Source organism: Lichenostomus cassidix, chromosome 3 (assembly GCF_008360975.1).
Source record: "Lichenostomus cassidix isolate B80296 chromosome 3, HeHo_3.0, whole genome shotgun sequence".
Classification (NCBI taxonomy): domain Eukaryota; kingdom Metazoa; phylum Chordata; class Aves; order Passeriformes; family Meliphagidae; genus Lichenostomus; species Lichenostomus cassidix.
The window spans coordinates 24,617,304-24,639,814 of record NC_139483.1 but is presented as its reverse complement, the minus strand read 5'-3'; the positions used below and the strand labels follow the sequence as shown (position 1 = coordinate 24,639,814).

Sequence of the window (22,511 nt, the reverse complement as noted above, 5' to 3'; positions counted from 1 at the left end):
ATAATTATTCCTCTTAAGTCACACTCTTCCTGATGTATTTGTTCTGTGCAGGTGCTCTTTCCATACCTGATTACACAAAGAGTGTAATAAATAGCAAAACAAGAGGTATAAAGAAACTTGTGCTTAAGAGATCAAAGCAAACCAGACCATGCAGTCCTTTGGAAATCTTGGCTAGCTTTCTTGTAAATAAAAGTGCTTCTAAAGCAGAAGGTATTTAACTACTGTATTTATACAGGTTTTGATTGGCAGGTCAGTTATTAACCTCATAAAAACACAGCAACGTAAACTAGTAAGAATGTTTATTCTAGCACTTCTATCTGAAGGAAAATGAAAAACAAAATATAGTGGCATATTCTTAGTTCCTTTTAAGTATTTATTTTAGGTCTGTGTAGCATAAAAGAATGTTTTTTCAAGTCAGTGAACTTAAACTATTTTGCTTACTGTTCTGGGATTTAAGTATTTTCTAATTACTAACAAAACAAATGTTAGATTTATTGAAGGTACAGAGTCACCACATCTTTATTAAAGGTCCAAACCCCAAATCTTTATAATGATTCTTCTTTCCCCTTCATAATGTTTTCCATTTCATGCAGGGTAAAAATGAAATCCGAATTGTTTTTTGTAACTAATTTGATGAGGTTACAGAAAAGTTGTGCCTTTTTGTCACGGAGAAGGTGTCCTGTGTCATGTTAGGTCTAGAAAAAACAGTATGCAATAATCTTCCATATCCTTGCTCTTGGGCTTACTAGCCAATGCGTTACACCAGTTTTTTTTACAGTTGTTTTTTCCAGGCTTCATTGTGGCCTCCCACAAAATTACATGGCCATTTTTTCTTCTATGGCAGCAGTGAAATTCACTTATGTGTGTGAAATGTTTTATTGAAAGCAGTTTGTCATGAGTCCTGAGACAGTATGTTATTTCAGGAATTTAACTCTTAGGTATATTCTTTACAACAAAATTATCTGAGGCAAATTAAAATTTGTATGTAATCTCTATTTCTAAAGGAGCTTTCATGTTGCTTTTGTCTCTGTTTCTTAGTAAGAATAGTGATGGTTCTCTGGTGGTCACCCAGACGGACTGATAATTGAGAGCTTTCATAAATATATGCTACTTCTGAAATAAAATTTAAAGTGATTATTTTTATTTCTGCATCAAGGTAGTATTTTAAATACTAGAGTATAATGTGGCAAAAAGAATAGGTTGAGGTGAATTAAAGACTAAGTTACTTAACAAAAACTGTTAATTCTCAAGAATTTTGTTCTGAGCAGGATCTGCCGTTTACTGTACTTGCACTAGCTTGTGATGGCCAGCAAATGCAGGAAGACAAGAAAAACACTGATCTTTTAAGAAGGCAATGTTAAAACCCTGGTGCCACAGTGGGAAGTAGCTATGTGGAACTATGCAAACTGTAAAGGGGTCTCTTTGTCCTATTTCATTGATTCCCATTGAAAGTGTGACTGCTAGCAGCACTACATCAGGTCAGCAGTGTCTTTGGATGAGTTAAAACCTCCAAGGTTTCAAGGATATTTCATAACTATTCTGAGTAACATGTTCCAGTCCTTCATTTCCCTTGCCCAATTTAAAACTTCCAAGCTATGATTTGTGACTGTTGGTCTTTTCTGTACTCTCTGCAGCTACTGCAAGAAGTTTTTTAGCTCTCTAGTCTTTGATTCACTGAAGTGGTTGTAGGCTGCTGTTAGATCTACCCTGGACCTCCTTTTTGTCAGACAGAGCAGACCTGGCTCCTTCAGCATCTTCTTACAGGGCATGTGCTGCAGGCAGTGTCCATCTGAACAGCTGTGTGCTGATCCCCCTCTTGTGTGTTCTAATATCTTCTGAACTTGGCAACCCAGACCTTGATGGAGGATTCCATGTGCAGCCTCACTGATCTGCTGCTGCATTTGTCCTAATGATCATAGTCCCATTTGTGGTTTGCTCTGAGGATGTGCCCTTGGCTCACACTGAGCTTGGCATCCACTGTAACTCATGTATTTTTTTTTCCCTTGGGGCTGTTGGCTTCTGAGCCAGTTTGTTTTCAGTCTGTGCTGAAGCTCAGGACTATTCATCCCAGATACAAAATTGGCAGTTTTATGAATCATTCTCCTTACTACCACTTTTGAATAATTTAAAATGTTACATACTTGCTTTTGTAGTTGTACAATATTACGCTGTTTTGCTGTATTCTAAAATCCAAGATAAAAGAATTATCCTTTGCGTCAAATATAGTAAATTCTTTGAATTTTGCTTTCCCTGTAGTTAGGACATGTTTTCTGTTTTCTGCACTGCTATTGCTGTTACTCATCCTGTCACGGCATGCAGATGATTGTCATATAATTTAGTCCTATTAAAGGAGCAAAAAGTTAATGTAATTCTTAAAGCATGTCTGAATTGTATTTGGTCTTTACCATAACCTCAGCATAAATCAATCTTCCACACATGTTTTTCTTGGTGTTTTTTATGTAGTTGAAAAAAGAGAAAGTTTTCCCATTTATTTTGAGTTTATGCTTCTGAAATGTATCTTTTTTAGCAGAGAAATATGTTTCCTATATTTAAAGACAGCATCTAACTGTTTAATAAGTGATAAGGGTCAGGGAAAGAACATGAATGTTAAAATGGGCTACTAAAATCTAGTCTAGTCAAGTTGCATTGTGGGATTTTTTCATAACTCAGTGAAGTTAGAAGAAGCAAATATGTAAAATGTGTATTGTCCATATAAATCTATCATTTTGAATGACAGTTTGCCAAAGTCAGTGCTAGTTTTCAAGTTCTTTCAGCAGCAGTTGTCCTTGCAGTGCCAGGAGTGAGTTGGATTCTGTTTCTACATTACTGCTTTTACATAAAGGATCATTTGACAAGGGGTTAATGATTCCAGTGTGATGATTGGTATAACATTAATAGATTTTATAGGAGGCAATTAAAATATTTCTGTAATTTCATAAAAACTATATTCTTGGTCCTGATCTAAGTGTGTCTTGTCTATATTTTTTTCACATTCCAGTTCTATCTTTCCTTTTTAAATGTGTTACTTTTCCCTGTCAAATATCTGACTCTGCTTTTGTCAGCTGACATGAGATGTTACCAATGTTTATGTTTCAAAAAGAACACCAGAAACCCTTGCTGCCCTCAGAAGATTGTCTCCAAATCTCACCTATACTATACTCAAATATGAACATATTTGTTGCAAATGTTCTTTAACATGTCAGTTACTAAAAACAGCCTACAAGGTTATAAAGCTGTGTTCTTTTGAAAAATAAGTGAAAGAACAGAAGCAGGTAATCTCTGACACATGTCACAGTAAAATGATATGTATGCCCCAGTGTCACAGCAGAATTTTCATCTCCTGGAGTGTTCTCTTAAGTGTACAGCACAGTTTTAAGAAGAACACTGCACCATCCATGGTTTTGTTCATAAATGTGTTTTTTAAAATGCAGTTAAATAATCCACCCACTCGTTATGCATAAAGGTGGAATATTTCTTGAGAAAGACATTAGTTATATAAACATAGATGTTAACCCTTGAGTTATGTAGCATCAAATTTCTACTGAGACAAACATAACGCATAATCACCGAGGTGTCACAGTTTTCAGCAGCATTTATAAATTGGTTCTAGAAGTTTGATGGTTATTGCTATCTCCACAAGCAAAGCACATGAAAACAAAACTTTGAGTGCAGGATTTTTGGCTTGAGCCACTCCAGGTTCTGCTCTGAAAAGTTACAAAGCCAAAGAACTGGTGCCAAATGAGTGGAAGAACTTACTGTACAAGAGAATAGTAAGGGCTTTTGGGTTAGGTTATTTCAGAAAAAAGTAAAACTGATTTTCGCATACTTTCTGAAGAAACATTATCAATATTGTAAATTATATATCATGCTTAAAACAGAGTTTTCCTTGAAGTTTTATGGATTTAAAATCTGCTTTGAGTTGTCTTTTTTAAGTTTTACTTCTATCACTAGTTGGTCTTTTGTAACTTAGCTGTGATTCAGTTGTTTTCCAAGTGCTTATTGCTAGCTATTAAATTCTGAGCTTCATATCATCATATGCCTTCAAAGTAACTTCTTGCCAGTTGATATGAACTCTATATTCTGGGAAAGATTTTTCTTTCCTCCCTGCCTTCCCCCCTTGTCTGTTCCAGAATCTGTTTAAGAGGGAGAATTTGACTCAAGGGCACACAGAGAATTGTTAAGAGTGATGGGTGTCACTTGATTCCATATGACATGGTACAGAAAATACCTCTGTATTACTATTTCTTGTTAATGGAACATCTTTTCAGGTGGGATAAAATGGAGTAAAAAGGGGGAAGAAACATATGGATGTCTCTACATAAACATTCTTTGTCAGCCTTTCTTCTGAGTGCTAAAACATGGCTGCTGTATCTAGCCATCAAAATGAGACCTTTTGTGAATGGGCTGTACTCTAATACAGTCATCTGGCTTTTGTGCAGAATCGCTTGCATATGAAAAAGCATTAATACTGTAAACTGGCAAGTATCTGAGTTGTAAATATTGCATCTTCCTGTCTGAGTACTGAAATATTGTGCACGTGTACAGTTTTTAAAATTATTTTTACAAGAGAATTTAGTAGGATATGAGTGCTCCCGTTAGTTTCTCTCTCAGCCTTTCTACATCAAGCATCATTTTAATTATGTACTTGAATGACATTATACATCAGGGAGAGGGATTTTATTGTAAGCATTATAAGCCCACTGATAACTCTTCTGTTTCATTACTGTACTTCCTCTCAGTAAATAACCTTCCACCAGTTCATTGTTTGGGTCTCAGTAATCCCATTTGAAATTCTGGATTGTGAAATTGTGCTTCTTTGAGTTATTAACAGGAAAAAAGAAAATACTCTCATAGAGTCTGTGGTTGAACATACTGTCAAAGATGATCTCTGAAGCAATATAAAAATAGTTTCAGCTGGACATGGGATAAAATACTAGTATCTTAAGGCTCTTCTCAGTTATTTCTCTAATAAACACATTTTAGGGGGAGTAGATGTGAAATCTTGTGATCTGCAGAATGTTTGGTTTTAGAATTTAATTATGGTAGCTCTGTTGCCAAAAATCTGTGTTTGAACTATGTCAGTGACTAATGGGAAGGTAGTTATCTTTATTTTTAATTTAAACCTATTGTTCCTTGTCAGATCTGTCATAGAATAGGAAGAAAAAGTTTGTTTCTTGAAGACTGTTGGCAGTGACTTTTTGGGTTGTTCTAGTCCACATTTACTTGATATGTTCCTTTATAGATATGTCAGGGACATATCTCCTTTTAAAGATATGGATACCTTATTAATTATGAAGCCTACCTCACATTTGTTTGTAGATGTACATGCATGAATCTATTTGTATCACTAACGTGCATGGGACATATCTCAAAGTGCTAATATTCGTTTTCAGAGGAGTGTGGTTTTTGATGAAATTTATGTAAATTACGTGGCTTAGCATCATGAACAGTGTTGAAAAGCAGAACCATTATACTTTTTTGTTGTTGCAGTACACAAGTACTTGTGTGGACATGTTTCCAGGAGCAAAAACCATGGTCAGCATTAAAAAATTAAACAACCCACTCCTCTGTTTTATACTGTCTAGCTGTTTTGCTTCCTGCTTATTCCCATTTGCACATCTCCCTGCCTTGGCATCCCTTGGTAGTGGATTCACACTTAAATTGGTCCTTGGTATTTTTGAGAACACCTTTTAATTTTGCAGCACCTCTGATAATGTTTAGCGTTTCTTGTTTCCTCTCTGAACTGGAGACCCTTTAACAGTCTACTCAGACAGTTGTGTCTCCTTTTTTCTGAACGTGCCTGTGGACATCTTTTCTGCAGCTACTGCCTATCAGTGGTTTTGATTAGGCTGCCTTTTCCCCTTAAGTAAGCTCTGGAGCAGTAAACCAAGTGGGAGGTTATGAAGGTTATGTAAGTTACCCACTTCAGTAGTTATAATTTTCTTTTCCTGTCAAAAAGATTTATGAAACCATGTTAATTGCCAAGAATTTTGAGGCTTCGTAAGGATATGCCATTCCATTATTTAATATTGATTGAAATGTGGATGCTGGGTTTTTAATATTTTAAAAATAGACCTGTTAAAAGTACTTGGGAGGTGAGGATCTCTAGGCAGTGGCCATTCATTCCATAGGAAACTTGACCCCAATTCTGCTTTTGCTTGTTGCATTCTGTACCACAAGAGGTGGAAATGCCACAGCATTTTTTCTGTAAAATATTTTTTTTTCTTTTTAAATACTGAGTTCTTAGTGTTTTACATAGGAAAACTCAGTAGGATGGGCTGTTTGACTTGATGATCTTACGTTTTGTGCTGTCTCTGGCTTTGCATCTTCAGTTTGCTACATAATATAGGTGCAAAAATATTGAAGTTGTTTTGGAGATGCTCTTAGAAGAAATTCCATGGTGTCTTCTGCTTGAATAATCATTTATTATCAGTGTTGATGTCTTTAAACTATCCTCATTACGGCTTTAATTTATATTAATTCACAGTTTTAATGCTTCCATGTAATTTTTAAGCTGATTTTTTTAATGTATCTATAACTACTGCATGTGTCAGTTTGTATCAGCTACTGCAGATTCCTTGGACATGCTTTTAGTTCTAGCAATTCACTATATTGTATATATATTCACAGAATTTTTCTTATGTGCCTAGAGAAAGTTTCCTGTCCCTCTTTGAACATTTGTTTCCACCTAACAGTCTGGTTTTGCTGTGTTTATTCTGTGGCCTGTGGCTAAGGCATGTTATGTTAGCTGAGTGCTGGAAGGAGCTGTGCTGATGCTTGCCATGTGCTCGTTTACTCGTGCGTGAGGTTTTTTTTGTCTGCTTATTTTTACGCACATTCAGTCTTGCCATTTCATCGTGTTATTTTTCCAGACCTGGATCTATCTGTTTGTTGGAAGCTTTGCATTGGAGTCATGCTAACATGTAACATTTATCTTGGTTGATCTTGTGGCAAGCAAACTCTGCAGTTGGCTTGTTTTTCTAAATGATGGCCTTTCACTTATTTATTTTTAAAGCAAGTCTTTTTTATCTGCATACCATATATGTCTAATTGGCGCTTCCCCACTGTAGCATTCAAGAGGTTCTTGATGAGATGATGCTGAATGGTTTCCTATAAACCATGAAGCCATGCTTTATCTGATCAAAAGATTATAAAACAAACAAATGCAGAAGATTTCTATTTACCTCTTTTTAGCTTGGATTGGTTTGCTGTTGCAGCTTTGACTGTGCTGCCTTATTAGTTCTGGCTAGGGATGAGTTCATGAGGTATTTTGTACATTGCTCTGCTTTGAATGTGGTTGCTCCATCTACACAAGCAGGAATGTGATCTGCAGTGTCACCATTGCCATGTGCTAGAAGCAGTGCAATGTAAAGTGGGCTAATGGAAGCTCAGACTCTTCTGCCACTGCATTTTACAGATTTTCTGTGAATTACTGTTCTGAGATGCTTTTTAGTGTCAGCAAACTACAAACATCTGTTAGTCCATGTCTGTTAATAGCTATTTAGTATATGAGCCATGCTAAAGCGTTGTCTTCTCTTGTTCAACTAGAATGTTGAAATAGTGTCAGAATTTAAGCTGCTGTATCTTTTCTTTTTAGTGTAATTAAGGGGCTAGGATCCCTTTTTCCCAGAAAGGCCTGATGAGTTTAGTTGACAAAGTGCTAGTGAGCACACATACAGACAGTTAACTTGTGTAAACTACACTGCATCACCATTTTTAATGATAACATTATGTCTTATTTGAGAGGAGTTCATTATGTGTGTGTGCTTCTTCTGCCTCTCCAGCTTCACTGGAGCATCAGAAATCCAACAAATAAACTGATATTTTGAGTGCAACTAACTACTGCAGAATCTAATTGTGACTCTTCTTCATTTGTTTCTGCAGAATGACAGGAAGGGAGTTTTTCTCTCGGTTTCCAAGCCTTTATCCTTTCCTTCTCAAGCAGTTAGAGGTTGTAACCAATACTTTGAACAGGTAAGATGATGTCTGAGAAAACTGAAATACAAAGTGAAGTGAGAAGGTTAAACTAAGTTGTGTCACATAATGCCATTGTATACATCAATGCTTCTTGAAATGATACATTTCTAATGTTTTTGCTAAGGCTTTTTTCTTTTAACTTTTGCACATTGCATTAAGTCTCTGACAGTTGAACTTCTGTGAAGCAATTAACAGTTGCTGTGTTCTTAGGATCAGATGTTAAGGAACTTAGCGTTTTCAGGGAAACAGAACCTGGGTGTTTGATTGTCTCATGTTTAACAATGAGGCCTCCTAGCATGGTTAAGTGATTTGAGGTCATGGGCCTCATGTAACTCCACATGAACACTTTCCAGCCTGTGACACACTGACTCTAGGGAAGGTCCTTGATGTTGTTTTAAAGACTCCACAAATGGTGGCTGAGAGCTACAATTTGATCAGTGCAGATACTGTTTGGGATGACGCTGTTTCCTCCAGGTTCACGAACTTTTAAAGTAAACCAGTGCTGGCCTTGTTTTTTCTTAAAATGCTGTGGTATAAACTGTGGAAGTTGAGCAGCTGATTTATGGGTGAGGTTCAACTGACTGTTTAATGAGCCTAAGGTGGATATTCGGAAGCGGGAGTTTCACCAGTCATTGCATGTTTTGCAGTCTCTGCTCTAAGGAAAGAGGTTGTGTATATTCTGCACAGCAGTCTGCTCTACCTGACGTTATAAAAGGTGACAGTGTCGTCACTGGCAAATTTTGGGAAGTCCTTCAGTTGAAAGAGATGGAAAAGTACTGTCTGAAATGTTGGCCTTGAGTGCTTTTTCAGTGTGGATTAAGGCTTGTAACTTATTATTAGTTGTTAAATAAATCAAAAAGTACTGATTTTAATTTGGTTTTCTGATTGTTTTTACCATATGAATAGTAGACCCTTGGTGTCAATGACAAGAACTATTCGTTAGTAAAACTTGCTGTTTACTAAATACACATTCCCTTTCAAATTGATAAAAATATGGTTTTAAAACCCCCTTATTGCAACTCAGCTCTGTTTCCCAGTTCATAAAGAAACGTCATCTGTGCAGGTTTTTAGTATTATTTAAAAATGAAGGCAGCTCACCATTTTTGGTAATAAAGGAGGGTGGAAATAATGTAGGAAAGTGAAGGCAATACAGCCATGAGTGTCTTGATTAGAGGGGTCCCTGGCAGAAGACCTGGAGGCCGTGTTTGATCCCAGCAGGATTTGCACTCCTGTGCAATGATCAGCCTGGGATAACTCCATGAACCAGAGATGCAGAAGGCTATTTTGTGGGCAAGAGGCTCAAGACTAGCATGCAGGAGGATGCTTTTTTTCACCAAATGCTTCTCACACCTTTTTATTTAGTGAAGCTGAAGAGTTGAAAATCCATCCAAGCCTGTTTCTTTTGCTTTTAATCCTGGGAAGACTGTATCCATCTCCAATGGATGGCTCTCACTCAGCGCTCAGCACAGCATCGTTTGTCCCCTTTATTATAAGGTAAGGTGATTTTGTGGTGGGTTTTTATGTGATGGGAGTTCTTTCTAGAATCTTCTAGTAAAATGACTCAAGTTTCTCTTCAGGTTTAATTCTTCAAGGAAAAATTAGTATTCATTGGTTGGGTTTTCCTGTATTATTAATCTTTTTTGTTTTTTTTGAGAATCAGAATATTGACTTATGCAAACCATTGTATGACATGTTTGTAAATCTTTATCTGCAAATGCTGTATGATGTTACTGCTGCCTCTGAGAGGATGGATGAAAACTGATGAGCTTGACAGATTTTAGCAGATTTGCTATACAGGCTTCTGATGGGTTTTTTTCAGTCCTGCAGAGTGATTGTTTGTAACACATCAAAGTTACGACTAATATATTGATTTGTAGATGTGTTTTATATATCTCTCTCCATATCTGTCCATGAATTTACATAGCTCGATGAAGATATGGAACTGTCCTTCATCTAATGTGTTTCTAAGATGACTTTTCAAATATTTATACAGTATAACTTTCATGTATATGATAGTTACATAAAGATATTCAGCAGATATTTTTGCTACTCTGTATGCGTCTGGTTAGGGATGGGGAGCCTCGCCAGGGAACCAGGGCTGTGGTGGGTGAGGAGAAATGAGCATCACCACTGTTTGAGAGGATATCTTGCTATCTGTGTGAAAGCTACAGTGCAATAGGGTGACAAACTTCTGTGGTTAATCTTACTCCTTTAGTTGTGAAAAAAGACAAAGTTGTTATCCTAAGATCTTCCAATTTTTATTTTAAACTACTGTTTATGTTAGGAAATAGCGTCTCTGCTTATTTTTCACAGCCGAGGTAATGTATCTCTTGCCTTTTATAATGTTTTTTGAATTTGCAAGAATAAATGCTAATTATCTTCTTTTTCTGAAAGGAAAAAGATCTCTAGTAGGAGTTTTTAAATGCGCTGTATTTAACAATTACAAATATTTGACTTTCTGCCATATGTGAATCTTGAATGCTTTTGGGGGAAATACTGAAAAGTTTGTTATGTCATTAATTGGCTCTGTTTAGATGCCTTTATTAATGCACTGTAGAATGCTTGTTTTTTTCTTTAATGTTTTGGCATAATTTTGGTTATTGCTAATAGATAAACTTTTGATAAACTTTTGGTTGCAGCTTTTTAGTTTTGTCTTTATCTTTCTTTTATGGCGACTACTTTTTGCAAGGTACATACACCAGCAAAATAACTTCTCACACTTAGCTTACTATCTTAAGGTTATTTAAATTCATTAAGAAGATGTATGGAGAGAAACCCAGTAAAATCTTTAAACTAAGAGCCTGGAACATTTAGGGGACTTGTACTGTTGGACCTGCTTTCCTTTAAATGTGTTCCTGAAGGGGAATGATGTGGCAGATAAAGATGATGTTTTCTGCATTTCGTTTCCACTGAATTTGGCAGTAAATGCTGTGGATAGAACACAGTAAATGCAGGTAAAGAACTAGCATGAAATTACTGCATATTTGTGACAAAAATTTGTATGTGGGTGTACAGACATGCATTTTCTGTCTGGTTACTTAGCAAAGCATTAAAATTTTTATGGTTGCCAGGGGACAATACCAAGGGTTCTGCAGGGGTAAATGTATTTATGATATAGCTCAGTGTGGTGTTACTGGCTGTATTTCTATCTACAGTTCTTACACACTTGTTCTTTGAATGCCATGGCTGTTTTTTGTTCTTTCTGACTCCATTTCTTGGAATATACAGGGATGATTTGTTTTGGTAAAATAAATCTGCTGCTATTTTCCCTTCTATTTACCTTCCTATTTTTCATCCCACAATAGCAAATGAACAAAAATAAAATTGTTTCCTGTTCATTTGCTTGTTCTTTAGAAGGTAGTAAGGAAGCTTGTTGTGAAGTAGCCATTTAGAGAGGATCAAAGTGAAGGTCTGATGCCAAGGGCCCTATGCACCAAGTTATTAAATTATATAAACAAACAGTTTCTTTGAATTGCTCAATGTGGTGTATCCTATAACATATACATATAATTACATGGTAGTCCAATGCAATTACAACACGTAATTGCCATGTCATACTTATACCATGAGATGTTTATGTTTGAGTTGATGTACCAGTGTCAGGGAAGGATACCACTGTGCAATGAGGAGAGAATAAGGATGAATGTGATCCATAACTGGTTTTAATACCCTTTCCAGGGCTGAGCCCACAGTAAAGTGACATTCATTTCTTGCAGTGACAAGATGCACAGAATACTTTGTCTGCAAGCAAATGAGCAGTTCTGTGAACAAAACTGCATTGAGCAGAAAGAATTCAAGTTGGGCTTTTGAAGAGTTTCACTTAAGCTCGAGTGGAATTTTCCATCGAATGGAAGTAGAGCTGTGGTTGCTCTGACCGTGCCGAGATGAATTGCACAATAAGAGCAGGATTTAATGCTGCAAGGACAAATCTCAATCTCTGTGCACATAGTTGTTACTCCCTGTTGAACTGGGGCATTTGATTACCTATCTGCACTTCTATTAAGCTATTTTTCCCCCTGCAGATGTTTTATTTGGAATGGAACACTTTGATTCACAACTTATTACCTCACTTTTTATTTTTTTTAAAGAGCTAGATAGGTCTGTTTTAATGGTTACTTTCTAAGATGAAAGAATGTACAGCATGTTTTTGATTAAGAAGGGAGGTAATCGGGAGGTAATGTTTTAAGTATGAAACAAAAACATAACCTCCCTTTTGCCTCCCTCTCCCTTTTTCAAAGACCTGTAATCTCTTCAGAATGATCTAGAATTGAGTTACCTTATGTCCTCTCGTACCATGGCATTGATAGAGTGTTTGTTTAGTGTTAAAAGTTCTGGGCTGAAGGCTCTGAAGGAGTGAAATGGCTATTGTTATATTAGCTTGGATACTTTTCACTAATTGAAGTTTAGCTCTATTTAAGAGTGTGGCTTCTTAGTCTTTTAGAAAGATTTTTAGAAATTAGCTTTAAAATGTGAAACAGTATACTATTTGAAGGCCTTGTTAGATATATGTAATAAGGCTTCCTCTTGACAAAACTTTTTTTAATGAAATTTCCCCTTTGAAACTTCAGCAAATATGCAGATTTCAAAGCAGTGCTGCTTCTAGGTGTATTATGGTGCAGGAAATGTGAACATCTTTCCATGAAATTAACACAATTATGAAATAGACACTGTTTTCTTGGGCAGAATTTTGTAACTTGCATCTTTGTACCAAATGGAGGAGCTAGATTCTGAAGTCTCTTGATGCTATTTCCAGTCAGGGACTACAGTAGGTGGCAGTGGGAAGCACTTTACAGGTGTCCTCTTTGCCCTTATCTCCTTCTCCATCTACCACCCTGGACTGATAAGGTTTTGGTTTTGCACTCGAGAGTTTGTTGTTAATATACAGGGATAATCACTGTGACTGTTAGTTAATGACAGACACTAAGATGCAAGGAAGACAAAACCTGTGTGTGGTGAGGAAAAACTTTCTGTGGGATGGAGCATTGTAATTTTCTAAATAAATTTTTTTTTTCAAAAGTAAGCCATTCCTAACAGAGTGTTTAGAGAAGGAGAGAGAAAATTATCATCTATCAGCGAAGTAGCAACTCAAATGCTGTTCTGATAGCTGTGATAAATCTGTTATTTGAGTGGGCTGGATGCATTTGCTAGAGGGTGTTTGGATTTACATTGATCTAGTTATCCCCTCTCTTGGAAAGGTAGAGGAAACAAGGGAAAATGGTATAACTGTTTTTATTGGTATGCCTTTTCTTGGAAGTTACTGCTTCTGTGGCTTGCTTGTGAGAATAGCCTCTGTGACACCTCCTATAGGCTTCTGCCAAGTCAGCATGGTATTTTTTTTTTTAAATCACTTGGCTGAAGCAGCGTGAGATGTCCAAAGTGGTCCCTGTGATCCCTTTCCCACAGCAGTGACGCCCACTGGCTGCACTTTGGGACTTGCTGTGCCACTTGCCAGTGGTGCCTGGAGGACATCCTTCCATGAAACTTCTTCATCCTGGGCTTTTTGAGGGCATTAGAGCAGACTCTTCCAAGATCTGCTACTCTAGGGATTTGGTGGATTCTTTTTGGATGCTTTACTTACATTTCTTGGCAGAGAATTACATCTGTGAATCTGTCCCTCTGCGAGAAGTGATGTGGACTGTTGGCCCCACTTTCTTTCAGAATTGTGGGGAAATGTAAAACAAGGAGCCTAGGGGCAATGATTCCATATGAGCCTTTAACACATATAGCTAACATGGTACTCTTGGTTTTACTCAACAGGTAAATATGCTAAGTTTTGTTGACTTGTTAAAATCTTAACTGATGCCATTTCAGACTAATATGCAGGTTACAGAAGGTTTTTCTTGCTGACCTATGACTATAAGTTTGGTTACTCTGTATTGTCTTTAATTACGTTAAATTATATCCAGTCTGTCAGGTGACTGGTTCTGTTCCACTCTAGTCCTGTGACAAAGTTTGTGTGGGAAGGGGTCTATGGTAAGATGGAATAATAAAGAAACAGAATTTAAATGTAAAATCAAAAGTGTCTGTAAGACTTTGAGAAGTTTTAAATTTCAGATTTCATAAACAGCAAAGGAGACAGGGAAGTGATAAAGTTCTAGAAACAAGATATCTTCAATTTGTTTGCGAAGAGCATGGTGGAAGTAATTAGCATATATACTTTATAAGTTAAAATTGCTGTTTATATAAGTTGTTTAAATGCAGATTCACTGGTGTTTTGTTTCACACATGTACAGTTATATGTATGGGTTTAATATATTATTCTGTATCTGACTTGAAAGCAGCCATCTGATTTTCTGTAGGCTGAGCACTGGTCTCCTTTGATAAGTGGCCAAACAAGGTAGCTGACTGATGGTGCTGAGTGTACTTCCTATGCCTTTCTTCTGTTTTCCCTGTATTTTAGTGTGGCATGGCAGCAGTAGGAGACTTAATATTAAAACTTACCTGGTTTCAACTGTCATTGCTGTAAGACTAGGAATAGTACCAGGAGTCTGATACGGAAAGAGCTTTTGTGGGAATGCCTTTTCATATTAGATTAAAAGAACTATGTGTGTTATTGCAGCCTTGTATTAAAATAGCTGCTTTCAATTGCAGTTGTTTATGAAAGCATCACCCTGGGTTCCCTTATCGACTGCGCATCTTCTCAGTATTTTGTTTCTGTTTTTTTAATTTGTGTTGCTTTTTGTTTTGAGTTCCTAATGTTTGTTTCGTATAACTGCTCAGCATTATAACTGTCTGCAAAGACTGCATTACTTGGAATCCCTGTGAGACTGGGAGCAGGCTCTGACTCACTGCAATGCCCTGTCCTTGCTGGGGAAGCTCATGGGGCTGACCAGTCATTGCAAGATGAAGACAGATATCCTTTTGATCATGGGCAAGGTTCCCAAAACATGAGCTGGCATAGACATTTGGAAAAAAGGAGCAATGTGCACCCCTAAAGCATTTTTTAGATTTTTATTGTATTAAATTTCTGGCTTGATATCTAAAGTAGAAATTTTGCACAGCTGAGGGAGAAGGAGGGAAGGACAGGAGTATGGTTCCACACTGAACACATCTCTTATAAGTTGTTACTGTCTTCCATTTCTACTTACAGTCTAGTCTCTGTGCAATCCTGATTGCATAGGGATTGATACTGATCTGTAAAAATACTTATGGTTCACTGTAAATATTAATAAGGGTTTCAATCTTTTTCTTCCTTTTAGCATTTTTAAGTAACAAATTGTAAACAGGCCGTAATTTTTTCCAATTTGATTAAGTTCAAATTGTAGTGCTAGCGAAGCATGCAAAGGGCTTGATTGGCAGTAGGCTGCTCAAGACCCTCTGATCTACTAATCTTTATTCTAAATAGCTCCTGATCTCTATTAATCTTGTACATTCTTTGCTGTATTGCTGTCTTTTCTCTGAAACTGTGGGCAGATGTGTCATAATCCAAGTAGTGCTGATGGGAAATAACACAACCCATAGGTATTCATTATTAATTTCTTATTCCAGTTTTCACTGTGTTCATCAGTCATTGGTAGATTGTTGTCTGAAGCAGTTTAGCAGATATTCACAAACTGTAGGGAGCTGTCAGATTCATGGGAAATAAAGGGTGACATCTAGCAGAGAAGCATTAATGAACACTGGGAGCAACTCTCTTTTTCCAAGTGTTGCAGACTCCTGAAGAGGACCAGTGGCTAGGATCCTGGGTTAAAATTAGATGTATATTGAATTTGATGTGTACTTACTTGAAACATGATCTAGTAAAAAATATGAGGAGGTACTGAACTTTCAACATATGATTGGTGAAGTAATTTTATTATTTATTTACATACTTAAAATTATCAGTGAAGTACTCTGCTGGTCAAGAAAAGTATCCAAAAAATAACATTTAGCTTATTCTGAAAAAAATATTTGCAGGAGGAAACATGAAAATTGAGAGAAATAATACATTAACTATCTAGAGGGTGATAAGGGAAACCAAATATAATGATATTTTTAAAAGCCAGTGTTATTTGAAAAGAACTGACTGAGTTTGAGAAAGTAAATACTGGGATAGCTTTTTAACAATAGGCTAGATACTTTTGGTGGTGTGGCAGAAAGGGAAGTATCTTTGAGTACCCAGATCCTTTGGATGTTTTCATGGGTTTGATGATATGTTTTTAAAAATGCTCATATTGCAGTTTTGCTTAGAATCGTCTGGAGCTTTAAAAATCATCACAAGGTGCTGAGACTTGATTTATGCATTCAGCTTCCCTTTCATAGAGTTCAGAGTAATGATAGAGTTGCTAATATGGAAAGTAGTCTGTTTTGTTTTTTTCCTGTTTGGGTGTTAAGTGGTGTGTTTTTCTTTCTCTCATTCTGCACTTGTGAAACATCATGATAACTATTAACAAGTTAACAAAGTAGAAATATGGTTGTGAATGAAATTGTCTTTTACATGATCTTGATTTAAGTGCAGGTTGGTTGTTTTTTTTTCCTAGAGTGCTGTGAACCAAAATGGAGGCTCTGCCCTCATGTAACCTCAATAGATAATCAAATAAACCTAGAGGCTACCTTCCTGGACATACTATTTGACATTTCTTGATAGGGATGCAAGAGAAGAGATGCCATTTAAATTATGTTAACATGTTCTGTAGGAAATCTTCATTTGACAAGAACATATTTCTTTTTCTCTGAAGTTTACACACAGTATTAGTAATAGTTTTCATAGACTCAGATGTTAGAGATTCTAGGTGTTTTGGCTTGCTAAACCACAACAATTCAAGCTTCTGATGTTGATACAGCTTGGTATCAATTGGCCACATGTTTATGTTAACCTGGACCTTGGTGACAAGAAAAGAGAAATGTCTATAATTTTTTCTTAGAAAGCCCTTGGAAACATATGGAGAAACAGCTCCTGGCATAGCTTGTGGACAGCTTTCACAAATAAAAGCCTGTGTACTTTGCCTACATACTTTCTGCAGTATTTATGGCTACTCTGATTCATTAAGTGCTTGTGTGGAAAATGCTGCCCTTACAAAAACATAGGGTTTTATCTTAATTGCCCAAGTTGGAAGAATAAAGTACTTTACACAATGTATAAAGAGACTAGAAGTTTGGGCAACCATTAACTTCACTTTAAAGGAAATAGATAAGAATTTAGGGATTTAGGACTGCATAAATAACCTGAAATTAAATTTGGCTTGTTTCTGTTCATGATTTTGTCCAAACATTTTCTGAGCTACATTTACGTGTTGATAGTAGATCTAAAACCTCCAGCAAACTGTTGGTACCTCTGTAATATTTTCATCAGGTAAATACTGAGAAGCTCAATATTTACCTGATGAAAATATTTACCTCAAATAACAAAACTCAGGTTTTTCTGTGTTGTTTTTTTTTTCATATTAATCAGATTAAAGAAAAAAAGTATCTTCAAGGCAATTACAATACAGGTTTCCACAGAGATAAGTTTTTTTTATTAAATGCTTTGGATACTTTCATTGCTGAGGAACACGAAAAAGCAAAATGGAAAATGACTGTGTTTCTTTAAAAGAAAAACACAAACCAAGCAAATCAATAAATGAACAAAAGAAACTGTAGGTGCATGTGTAGCAAATTATTGTTGATATTCCTGGAAACCTTACTCTCCCAGTAATGCATAGGTACTGTCCTGCCGATTCATCCCCAGTATAGAAGTCCAAGTTATTTAATTGTATGGAAGCATGAGTATATTTTGGTTTTAATTCTATTTTTGGACCTCACTTAGCTTGGAAACCTGTCACACTGTGTTTGAAGTTGCTAGAGGTATTCCTTTAGGAGATAATTTGAAGGGGAAAAAAATGAACTAGGATGTAATCATGATGAATGCTCTTGAATCTTAATAAGCAAACTCATTGTAATAGGAACTGAATCTGTTGCTAAATACTTTTCTCTCTGATCTCTGACCACCATCCATGTTTTCCCCTGCTCTAATTTCTTGGTTTTATTCCTTGATTTGGAACTGATGACATAACTTGAACTGTATAGCTGCGTCATGGAGGAAAGAAAAAATCTCTCTCATACTAAACTACCATGTCTGTATGGAATCATACAGAAGACTTAAACTTTTCTTACATTGCATTTGTTAGGACCTTGTGGCATAGGTAGCTCTAGGGTGTAAAGAGTACCATCTATGTGATTTTCATTTATTTATATTTTTCAACCACTCCTATATTCAACCAATCCTATATTTAAAGCCCTGGTGGCTGTTAAAGTCATTTAACCTGCAGGCAGGGATGTGATTGGTTTGAATTGCAAGGTATTTCCTGCCTCATTCTGTCCTCTTCTCCCAAACTCTCTGTGGTGGTGGTAGGATACTTGGTTTGACTTAGAAGCTCAGAGGCCCTTTCTGCAGAGCATTCACTGTATCACTAACAAGCAATGACATTGCTAGTAATGCACAGATCACTGTGACAACATCAAGTAAAACCTGAAAATAGGCATTCCTCTCCTTGTTAGTCCTTCTAACCACTGTCAGAATTACTTAATATAATGCACATATTTTCAGCTGCAGGTGTAGTTTTTCAAATGAATTCTACTCGTTTGTTTCTGTGACCTTTATATAAAAGGTAACTCTTATTTGCTTTGTTAATTTGGGTAATATAAAGTCTATTGAGGGGGAGTAGTAAGATAGGGTGGAAAATAAGCACGTAGGAAACACCTGCAGGTTTGTTTTTCGTTTCTTTTTTTTTCTTCCAAAAGAAGTTTAAGATATTATTTACAGCTAGTGTTCTGTTGTTTGTAGCCAGAGTAATAAATTAGATACTTTGATGTGTGCAGAGGAGTATGGAATCTTTGTGCCTTTTGAAAGATGGTCATAAATCATGTTGGTTGGAGGGTGGTTCAGAATCTGAGTGTGGAAGCTGGAACAGAGCAGTGGAAATGCATTGAATTGAATCTACAGTTACATGAAGCGAAACCTTCTCAGATTTATTGACTTTTTGTTCTTGATCATGGACTGTTTCAAGTAAACATGTTTATGTCCAGTACCTCATGCACCTAGATAAACAGAACTGAGTTCAAGGTGAAATACTACAGCAGTTGTTAATAGCCCTCAGGATTGAATAGAAGTGTATCACATGAGAATTTTGCAAGTTTCATGCTTGTTGCTGCCTTGAAGTATAATAAAATCAGGTTAGCATAATGTATGTTTTTACATATGACAACATTTTAGATCATTCATAGATTCTAAAGTCTGCTTATATCTGACCTGCATGTAAAGGTTGTGTCACATACTGAAAATACATACGTTCCCTGCCTCCTGCAAGTACCTTTCAAAACAAAGGAAATTGAATGGTTTTTATTGCAGCTTTGCACACACATCCATGCTGTCCTAATGGATGCAAGACTCCACATTGCTTGTATTTCCAGCAGAGAGGATGAGCCTGCAGCAGATTTGAGTTGTCCTCTTGGTAGGTGAAGCTCAGAGTCTGGATGAAGTGGTCATGGTTGGAGGTCCTTTTCTGCCAGTGTCCTGACAAGGCAACGGCCATCACATAAATGAAACTCATCTCAGGGATGGCAGTGTGCTAAACCACTGCAAGAGGAGTAACCTCAACAGTTTAATAGCCTTAAAATACTTACTTTCTTAAGCTGTTTGGTTTTGCTGCAGATACAGACTGAGTTACTGTGATTGCTGTAATTGTGCAATAGCATTTCTTGATGCAGATTGCTTCCCTTAATGGTTTCTAAATTCTAAATAAAATAATTTTTTAACAATACAGGTAGTAGACTTAGTGGTAAAGTGTGTAGTTTGGAGCTTGGTATAACAATGAACAAAAAATTGCTAAATTGCGTTAGAACTTTATTTTTCTGTTGCTTAGTTGTTTTATTTGCATCCAGTCTTTCTATTCCCTTTTGAGAATTGATCCTGTATAGTTTTATTTACAGGTAAGAGGTTATATCCAAGTGGGATCTGGTAAAAATCCCAATGTCTATTCTAGGGTGCTGATAGAGGATGGAAAAACTAGTGTATGTTTTGACATTCTCCTGGCAAACTTCTTGCGTGATTCAGGAATGAAGCCAAGTGCATTCAAAACCTGAGAGATGTACACCTAAGTGCCTTCAGGGTATGCAGAAGTTCAGGGATAGGTCACTAGTGGTGACTTGGCATGACATCTGGCATATGTATGTGAATGAAGGAATATTTTTGAAATATTATCAGTGCTATTCCTTGTATGGGGAAGTGGGGATTGGAAAAAACTGATTTTCCGTAAGTGTTAAATTTAAAAATAAATAAGTATTTTATATAGAAGAAACAGTAGGAATGTTAACCACTCTCAGATTTGGGAAGCTATTTGTTGATGTGAAATACCTTCCATGTATTCCATACATGTTCCTATGAAGCAGATACTTTATTATTCCTTAACTTTTGCGATACTTTTGTTCCTTAGTACTGACTTCATAAGCATGCTGTTCTCAGGGTTCCCACGAAGCTGTCAGTTCCTGTGACTGCCTTGCACCCTGTGTGTCAGCCTGCAGTGTGAGAAGTGTGCATGAATGTACAGCAGGTGTGTAGGACAGTGGCAGGCTGGTGCCTGGGTTGCCCTTTGGGCAGGTAGGAGCTGTGGGATTGCATTTCCCTCAGGCACAGAAAGTTGCAGAGCAAGGTCTGTGGCATCCTGGGGGAGTTCTCCATGACTGGGCACCTGTGTGGTTGCTCAGCAGGAAGACTTCAGGCAGCTGAGAAAACTTTGCCTGTAACGTGAAACTATTTTCTGCTTTCTGAATATAGAGCAGTCACTTCAATTTTCATAATAAATTTGATAAGATAATAGAGTGGAACAAAATTTGGCATGTAAAATACCATATCTCTGTATATGTAGGTGTATGTGTTGTAAGTCTTCAATATTCATACAAGACAAAAAAGTTGAAGTCAGGTTGTTTAAAAATATTTTGTAGCTCATTGCATTGTGTTTGAGAAGAAAACCCCCTCTGAACATGTAGTATTGGAAAGTACCCTTGCACAAGTTAGAGGAAATCCTGGCATTTTACCCATTTTCCACTCCCATGAAGATGTGTCAGATTCCTTGGCATTTGTAAAAGGTCATAAACAAAATTAAGAAAATGTGGTTCAGCAGAGCTGAAGGAATGCTTTCAGACAATCACTTCTCAGATTTTAGTTCCCTCAGATTTAGGGAAGCAGAATTAAAATGTTTTTGTTTAAAAAAAATAAAGCAAATTCTTCTAGGAAGAGCCAAGCGGATTTTCTTCTTACACCTTGTCAATACAGAATTGAAGCTTTTCCCTGTGGCAGAGTCTCTAATTGTGACTGTTCTGCTTTAGCATCCTATTGTGAAGGATGGCTAGTCTGTAAAAAGGAAATTCAAAGATGGTTTCTGTAAAAGTCATAACAGAACAAACAGCCTGCTTTGCAAGGGTGAAAATTCCCACGAAAACCTGTTGTTCAGGGGTAGCATAGCTCCCTATTCCTCTGAAGGAGATCTGTGTCTTTCAGGCATGCTGTGGCATAACATACCTATTTCAGTTAAGAATATTTAGTTTCTTTGTGTTCAAAACCCTATTAATTTGGTTACTGGTTCAAGATGGAAAGTGTTTTCTGTATTTCTTTGATGGCAACTAAAGTGAACTACTGCCTTGAGTATCAATTTAAATTTGGTACAGATACTTGAACATTTAGAATGTCTTTTAATTTCATTCAATTTTTAAATATGTAGGCATGACACTGCAGGGTTTTTTGGTTTTTTTCAGCAGAGGTCAAAATCATTTTGGCAGGGGATAATCTCATCTGCATGCGATTTTGTAAGCTTGGAAATGCATAGGAAGCAATGCAGGAAAAGGATGAGAGTATGGGAGTAGGGAAGGCCATCTCTCTTGAATCATCACAATCATCTGCGAGGTATCACAGCATAACTTCAGCTATACTGGATTTTCCATCACTTAAGACATTTGGCCTTTTATGTCTAAAGCCTGTAGTAGCTTTCTCCGTTTTCTGGATGGCTGAATTGTACCTGCATTACCAAAATTGACACATGTATGAATTACTGGCTGTGAAAGACTTAGCCTAACCTACTTAGCTCATTAGAACTCTTGCTCACTTCAATTCAGTATACATGCTGCTGAAGTAGTATATGACTGATTAATGTGTTATTGTGGCTGAATAGCTCATTCTGTATGTATTTTCATAAATCTACAGCCAATTGTCAAAACCTTAATAGCACTAAAAGATGGGAGATCCTTTTTGGCATTTGCTTTATATAGTCTTGCATCATAGCAGTTAATTTAAAATAAAAAGTGTTTTTCTTTTAGATACTAATTATAAATAATGGAAAATTACTTTCTAATGTGTCTTTTACTTCCTGCCTTTAAATGTGTTCTAAAAACCAGTAGGAGATTTGGCCCAAAATTCATGTTGTGTTCTCATAGAAACATCTGATTAACAACGTGGAGCTAAGTTTAAGTCAAACTCATAATGCATTTGAATGTGATTAGTAAGTAACATAAACATAAGAAAAGATGGTGCAGGACTATATACTTAACCTGTTTCATGGCATAATTGCATTTTTTCCTTTTTATTT

General features: G+C 36.6%; 1 protein-coding gene across 3 annotated transcripts in view; it reads left to right on the top strand.

The window, feature by feature from the left end:
* The window catches only part of THADA (THADA armadillo repeat containing), a 217,139-nt gene that overhangs the window by 104,945 nt on the left and 89,683 nt on the right, over positions 1-22,511 (top strand). For all 3 annotated transcript variants that reach the window (XM_085054961.1, XM_085054962.1, XM_085054963.1), the window contains 2 exons: positions 7,885-7,974; positions 9,340-9,471. In XM_085054961.1, the coding sequence (XP_084911087.1) occupies positions 7,885-7,974; positions 9,340-9,471 (222 nt within the window). The remainder of the gene's footprint in view (positions 1-7,884; positions 7,975-9,339; positions 9,472-22,511) is intronic.